This window comes from Triticum aestivum, chromosome 2B (assembly GCF_018294505.1).
Source record: "Triticum aestivum cultivar Chinese Spring chromosome 2B, IWGSC CS RefSeq v2.1, whole genome shotgun sequence".
Taxonomy (NCBI): domain Eukaryota; kingdom Viridiplantae; phylum Streptophyta; class Magnoliopsida; order Poales; family Poaceae; genus Triticum; species Triticum aestivum.
In genome coordinates, this window is record NC_057798.1 from 401,791,538 (window position 1) to 401,798,898 (window position 7,361).

At 50.8% G+C, this 7,361-nt stretch overlaps 1 protein-coding gene across 1 annotated transcript; it reads right to left on the reverse strand.

Annotated features, from left to right (window-relative positions):
• Positions 1 to 1,148: 1,148 nt before the first annotated feature.
• On the reverse strand, positions 1,149 to 5,547 carry LOC123045151 (glutamate receptor 3.5). The gene is made up of 4 exons (XM_044468093.1): positions 4,740 to 5,547; positions 2,516 to 4,177; positions 2,023 to 2,426; positions 1,149 to 1,937 (listed from the first exon to the last, which is right to left on the reverse strand). The coding sequence occupies exons 1-4, from the start codon at positions 4,990 to 4,992 to the stop codon at positions 1,470 to 1,472; spliced, it is 2,787 nt and encodes a 928-aa protein (XP_044324028.1). The 5' UTR covers positions 4,993 to 5,547; the 3' UTR covers positions 1,149 to 1,469.
• Positions 5,548 to 7,361: the final 1,814 nt, after the last annotated feature.

The following is a 7,361-nucleotide window of genomic DNA, read 5'->3' on the forward strand; positions in this document are numbered from 1 at the left end:
AAACAATTAGGATGGGTGCGCTCGCTTGGGAAGAAATATTTCAATTGGTGTGATCTGACCAGGGGGCACATGACGGTCCAGGTCCGATCAGATCACAATAGTGCGGCGGTCGAGGCGTGCGCTCTCGATGACGAAACCATCCAGCTGCGTGACAGAAAATTTGGGAAAAATTGTGACGATTTTTCTTTAAATTACTTACACATTTTCTAACATGTGAATACCATTTAAAATATATGATTTTTTAAATACGCGATGAACAAATTTTTATTATAGAATAACATTTTTTTGTATTACATGATGAACACTTTTTAAATACACAATAAGCATTCTTTTATAACAAGACATACATTTTAAAGTACATTAAATATTTAGTAAATACATGACAAATATTGTTTTTGATGTTTTTTTAGATACATAGTGAACACTTTAAAATACACTATGAACATTTTAAATACACAATGAATATTTTAAATATGTATGAACATTTTAATGTATAATGATCATTTTTAGTAATACATAATGATCATAATGCATGATAGAATTTTTAGAAATACGCCCGGAACATATTTTGAAATACGCAGTGAACATTTTTTAAATATGTGATGAACATTTTTTAATTTGTGTATCATTCTAGAAAAAAAACAGCGAACAAAAAAAGAACCATGTACATTTTTTAAAATGGAAATATATTATATAAGTGATGAACATGAAAGTAAAGTAGGAAAGAAAAAAAAGAAATATTTAAAATAATTTGAGTTTATTTTTGTAAAAATAAACAAAATGGAAGGGGGAAAGGCAAAGATAATCAGGAAACCCCGAAAAGAAAAAACAAACAAACCCACTTCCAAAATAGACCAAAAGAGAACTGGAGAAAACAGAATCAACGAACCGACGAAAGAAAGTCGCCCGTTGTTAGGCCATGCATAGTGAAGCGTGAGTTTGGGCACACGGAGCGTGGCGGAGCGCGCCCTCCCATCTAGTTCTAGTACAAAGGATTGCTGTCTTTCTTTGTAAAGCAAATGCATGCTCCATGAGGTTCCAGATAATTTTTTGCTAGATCCACTCAAAAAATTTGTTTAGTTTTAGCACATTACCTTTGAAATCAAGCACTGGTGATGGCCTTTTGATCTTTACTATTGAGTTGCATGTTAGAGAAAACCTTCAACTGCGGCCCTTTTTCTGTATAGAAAAAATGTCTCCCTCCACCTCCACAAAATTAAAGTATTGTATAGTAGTAGTAGGAGTTAATCTAATCTACCTATGCCATCTCCAACTTGGTAGTACTGTTGTATGTATATCATCATTGCCTAATTACACTATCACAGTGTCATCTCAGCAGCTGCACCCAGCTTAGCTTACTGTGGAGTGCAGCTTGTCAAATCGACATCATCGTCAATCGATCTATGCTGTTAGAAATCCATCCATGGACCCGACCAGATCAATGAAGATCAAGAGAAGAAAGAAGCTGGCTACACCGTGGATGCGGAGGAGGAGGATGCCCCGCCGGAGCTGGCGATGGACCTGTCCCGGCGGTCGTCGCTCGACTTCCTTTTGATGGCCCTCTTGGCCTCCTCCTCCTTCATGTCCACGAACGTTATCAGATCCCTGATGCTCCTCAGCCGCTCCGGCCGCCGCACCGGGAACTCCTCCGGCGGCGTCCCACCTTCGCCATCGCCCTGGTTGTACTTGCCGTACTGGCACAGTATCCTGGTGAAGAAGATGACCAATGCAATGAAGCAGGCGACGCCGGAGATGAGGAAGAGTCCCCAGAAGCTGCTGAGGTTGAGCCTGTCGGCTGCGACGTCGCCGCCCTGCGACGAGTCGCACTGCCCCGGGTTGAGCCACTTGTCGTGGATCCGCTGGAGGTCGCCGTTCTCCGACAGCGTCAGGATCGCCGTTGATAGGTCCACCGCCAGAGGTGAGTCCCGCTGGAACGCCTAATATGATGCATTGATCGATCGACCCATTCAGCAACAAAACAGAGCCATTGAGGAAATGCAGAAGTTTTGGTGTCGATCTTACGAATCCCCATCCGCTCTTGGTGAATTCTTGTCCGACGGTCTTGAACTGGCAGTTGGTGGAGAGGAAGAGGTCGACGTAGGGCAGCTCGTCCACGATCGCAGCGACGCCGCCGTTGCGCGGGCCGAGCTGGAGGCTGGCGGCGTAGTCGTCGATGGCAAGTTCCTTGAGTCGGGACTCCGGCACGTTGAGCTCCTGCATCATGTAGCTCTTGGCGAAAGATCCAACCTGGTAGCCGATGGGGTCGGCGCTGGCGAGGAGGCCGTCCAGCCCCTGGATCCCCGTCGACAGCTGCTGCACCGTCAGGATGGACGTCAGGCTCGCCGTGTAGCTCGAGTTGATGATGAGCACCACGAACAGCCAGATGATGAGCACGAAACGACCCAGCGAGCTCACAGTGTTCTCCCCTGCAAATGAACCACCATTGATTTATCAAAGCTTGATCTCTTGGGAAGGAACGCAGAGCGACAGAAGCAGAAGCCAGATAGTAGCTTACTGTGCGCGAAGAACATTGTTGAGAAGCTGAACCAGAAAATGGTGACGAGCTGCTCGCGTGGCGATCCGCGGAACTCCGGGTTGAAGCGGTGCTCGAGAATCCAGACGACGGCGCCGACGAAGAGGAAGAAGGCACCGGTGACGGCCCACATGCCCAGCGTGAAGGGCTTGAGGAAGGCCCACGCGTTGGAGCTCTTCTCCTTCACCGGCGACACGATCACCAGCCCGGACTCCACATACGGCTGCGTGAAGTCCACCACCCGCGTCCGGTTCGTCACGATGGACACGTCGCCCACCGCCGCGTCGAACACATTGTTCGCCACCTTGTTCACGAGGTCGCTGTAGTCGGGGTTCTTGACGCCGTCGCCGAAGAGGATGAAGGACACGGGGACAGGGTACGGGAGCAGTGCCACGGCGGCCTTGAACACGTCGATGCAGTACCCGCTCGCGCCGTCGGGGCCGCTGTCCTTGGACACGAACTGCTTCTGCGTCGTCCTGTACGGCACGCCGATCCTCAGCGGCCGACCGTTATTCGGGAACACCCACCCGCGCGGCGGCGATGTCGTCTCCCCAGGCCAGATCACGCTGTACAGCCGCTGCTCCTGCTGCTGGCTGCTGTTAGTTTTGATTCGGAGTGGAGTGGGCGCGGCGACGGACAGATGCGAGTGGTTTGACCAGTAGCCGACCCGCCGGACGCCCGTGCCGCCGACGTTGAGGACCTCGTAGGCGGGATCGGCCAGGCTCCTGCAGTCCGCAGAGAACCGCACGCCGCCGGTGACGCCGGTGAAGTTGGCGAGCATCACCTTCTGCAGCAGCTGCTCCCCCTGGTCGAACACTCTGAGCGTGTCCAGCCGCAGCGTGCTGGTCCCGTTCACCTCCTGCTGCAACCTCGGGTCGGCCGAGAAGGTGACGTTCCCCCCGTCTTCCAGGAACTCGTCGATGGCGCGGGCCGCCATCCACACAGCGTCGTACGCGGCGAGCCCGAATGCGTTCAGGGTGGCGGTCCGGTTCAGCTGGGCGGCGGCGAATCTGGAGGTGAGCGACCTCTTGGCGCCGGAGTCCGGGGTGTACTGGCGGAGCGTGACCACGCCCTGTACGAGGCTCACCGCCCTGGGATTGGGCGGCCGCGTTGAGTCCAGGGCGGCGGCCAGCCAGTCGGTGGCGATCCAGACGTAGCCGGACGCCATCATGCCTAGCGACCGCGCGGCGGCGAAGACGGCGAGCCCGGAGTCCGGGTTGACGTGGACGACGCAGACGCGGGACTCCATCATGGTGACCCGCACGAGCAGGTCGGCGATGGCGGCTTGGTCGGCGTCGGGAGGGAAGGGCGCCTTGAAAGAGACCTTGGCGCGCTTGGCCTCGAGCGCGTCACCGAGGGCGTCGACGCCGCCGCGGCCGTAGTCGTTGTCGACGTAGATGACGGTGACCTCCCTCCAGCCATAGTAGGTGACGATGTCGGCGACGGCGGCCATCTGGGAGGAGTCGTCGCCGCGGGCTGCGCGGACAAAGTAGGGGTACTGGGCGGAGGCGAGCGCCGGGTCGGTGGCGGCGAAGGAGAGCAGCGGGACGTGGAGCTCGTTGACTACGTGAGACACCACGTGGGCGATCCCGGACGACTGCGGTCCCACCACCGCCACCACCTTCTTCTCCATTAGCTGCAGCGCTGCAGCACCAGCACCAACACCAACACCAACACAGGTCAGTGTCAACTGCGTTGCACACAAAGTGGAGCTATGCTATTCTACCATGGTTGATTAATTACTACTGTACGTAGTCATATATGCAAAAATACTAAAGGCGAAATGGTCTTTAATCCAAAATCAATACACGTTGTCAAGAAAAATGTTCAATGACGAGAGCACGGGACTTCTCTGACTAATCCGTTGTCAAGAAAAAAGAGATTATGAATATTATTTTCAAAAAAAAAATCGTCATGCAAAGTTCATGCGGAGAGATCCAAGGCAGTAGGCAGGCTCCACCTCTAACTCCACGAGAGTCAACTGAATGAGGAGAGAGAGAGAGAGAGAGAGAGAGAAGCAAAAGAAAGTGGATGCATACAGGCCAACAACAACTCGCGGAGGGAGATTAGGATCTAATTGTGGAATCAAAGTTCGTGATGACGACTAGTATTTGCTAACCTGATAGCAGCAAATCTTTGGGGTTATTTGGACTGTAGGAGGATTGTTTTTGGCAAGAAGAAGAAGAAGAAGAAGAAGAGTAGTGACCTTGGATGGTGCCGACGAAGCCGCTGCACTTGGTGTCCTGCGCGACGAGGCTGAGGTGCGTCCCCCTGAGGACTGTGGCGTCGCGGTTGACGTCGGCGACGGCGAGGTCGATGGCGGCCCTGGCGGACCTCCCGATGACGGAGTCGAAGGTGAAGAGGGCGCCGATGGAGACGTTGGCCGGCCTGGCCGGGCGGGCGAGCGCCACAAGGCTGCAGAGGCAGAGGACACGGAGCAGAGGCAGAACCCAGCCCATCTCGCCTCGCCTCGCCTCGCCTCCCTTCTTCTTGAGGAACTGCGCGAACGGCTATCGCCTGAGAGTGGGAGATATATCAAGAGAAGGGAGGAAGGCAGGAACTCCACCCCATCGGCCAGCCATACGATCGAACGGATGGAGAGAAGAATTCCAGAGAAACCAGAGCGGAGCAGGGAGGATCGGGGGAGCAAGGTGACAAAAACGGCGTGATCCTGACCGGTGAAGAGCAGGAAAAAGATTCGACGGCGAGGAAAAAGCAGTGGCGTGGGAAGGCGCAGGGGGGGCGGACCGGCCTCGCTCGGCTCTGATTGATTCGTAGTACAATACTACTGGCGCTGCTTACAAGTACTACTGGGAAATGCGAGTTCGACGGAGACGACAGAGAGAGATACCGATGGAGACGTCGGCCGGCACCAGTCCTCTGTTGACTGCTCTGCTCCCTAACAATAATCTCGAGCAAAACGTGGATGCTCGTCAGATCAAGCAAGCAGAGATGCGGTTGGGCGAATCTATTATCGACTACGTCTCCACTACTGCAAAAGGCATTCGGTTCACGGTTTCACGTCACCCCTGCACCTGCACCTGCACTGCATCATCTTCGTATCAAACAACTATTACAGTTTACAGCACAGCGGCTAACTAATTAACCTACTACTGTACTTTGGAATAAGAAAGTTTTTGCTCGAGTTCAGAACAGTAACTACTACTAACAGAACAGTATGGACTTGTCGAGTGGTGCTCAGCAACGCATTCTCATCCACTGCGGCTATGGCTGTGGCTTGGCATGGAAGCAAGCAGGCCATCTTCTTTCTCATCAGGGAACAAATGCTAGTGATTAGCGCTTTGGCTTTTCTGGTGATTTTTCTTTCGCTTGGGAGAATAAAGCTGCCCACACCACTTTGTTGAATGCACAAGCAAGATACTATGCTCATACAAGTACAGAGGGAGGGAAAGGTGCATGTGCTGTCTGCTGCCCCCAATGGCTCAAATCGTGCAGGCAGCTGGTTGTTTTTGCTACCCAATGGCTGCTGTTTCGATGCACTCATGCAAAACCATTTACTAGTACTGACAATACATATGCCGGACTTGTCATCTTGTTATTACATTATTAGGTAGGCTGTAGGTTTGGTGCAAAGACAGTCATCAACTTGGTCAATTTGAAGTTAACCAGTTAGTGATGATAAAGTAGTGCTAGCTCAGAGATGGTACACCCATCCTAATTACAAGAAATGACAAGTCAACTGGATCAATAGCTGCCTACCTGCAAGTGTGGATTAGATAGATGGGTTATGAAAGCAGGCAGTGGGTGGTTGGTACGAGTGTTGCCTGCATACCTAGAGACAAGAATGCATGGGATATTTATTTCTTCAGTCGGATATGATATGCCTGTCAAAAATAAATTCAGAGCTGTGTCATGATTAATTTGTAGGGCACCCAGTCTCAGTCTCTCCATCAACGAAGATTGCTTACTCTAAGAGCATCTCTAGTGGATGGTGTAAATTTGGACGTGTATATCTCCATATACACGTCCATATACACCTTGTTAAATTATACACCTTCGAGTTTTTCAGTGAAACGTGTAAATTAGGACGTGTATATTCCAACGTCTATATTTTCCAACGGCTATATTTCCAACGGCCATATTTCCGATCTATATAAACCACCCCTACCACCTCTCTTCGAGCACACTTCTACCTGTGACTTCTCTTCTCATCTAGATTTTTCTATCGTTTCTCACGCAACACAATGAACACATCCACTTGGGACATGAGTTCTTCGTCATCTTCATCTGGCGACGATGAACTCATACTTGCAGCATTCGTCGAGCGCGAGGAGGAAGAGAGCAAGAACGCTCGACGCCATGGTGGTTCCAAGCATGGACGTCAGTCAATCGATCGAGGAAGAGATGCCGGATTTCTTCTTCTGTGCGACGACTACTTCAAAGAAGTTCCTCGCTTTCCCGAACATTTGTTTCGACGAAGGTTCGTAATTAGTACACTTCTTTGTTTTGGTCCTTTTTTCATTTCCCTGTCTCATTTACTTTTTATGCACAGATTTAGGATGTCGCGTACTTTGTTCAACCGCATAGCTGATGGTATACTTGAGCATGACTATGATGGTTATTTTACGCAAAAAAGAAGTGCTTTTGGAGCTCTTGGGTTACATCCTCTGCAAAAGATGACCGCGGCAATGCGGATGCTAACATATGGAATAGCAGCTGATGGTGTTGATGAGTACATCCGGTCCGCTGAGTCTACTAATTTAGAGTCTTGCAAGAAATTTGTAATCAAAGTTTGTGAAGTTTTTGGGGAAAAGTACCTGAGATCTCCAAATGAAGAAGACATTGCTAGGTTACTTGCAATAGGGGA

What these genes read in the sequence shown, in the direction of transcription:
- LOC123045151 (XM_044468093.1), bottom strand. Translation starts at nt 4,992, where the DNA reads ATGGGCTGGGTTCTGCCTCTGCTCCGTGTCCTCTGCCTCTGCAGCCTT. An exon ending in CTTCGTCGGCACCATCCAAG is followed by an intron (nt 4,178 to 4,739) that starts GTCACTACTCTT and finishes CTGGTGCTGCAG; the next exon opens with CGCTGCAGCTAATGGAGAAG. An exon ending in CCAAGAGCGGATGGGGATTC is followed by an intron (nt 1,938 to 2,022) that starts GTAAGATCGACA and finishes GCATCATATTAG; the next exon opens with GCGTTCCAGCGGGACTCACC.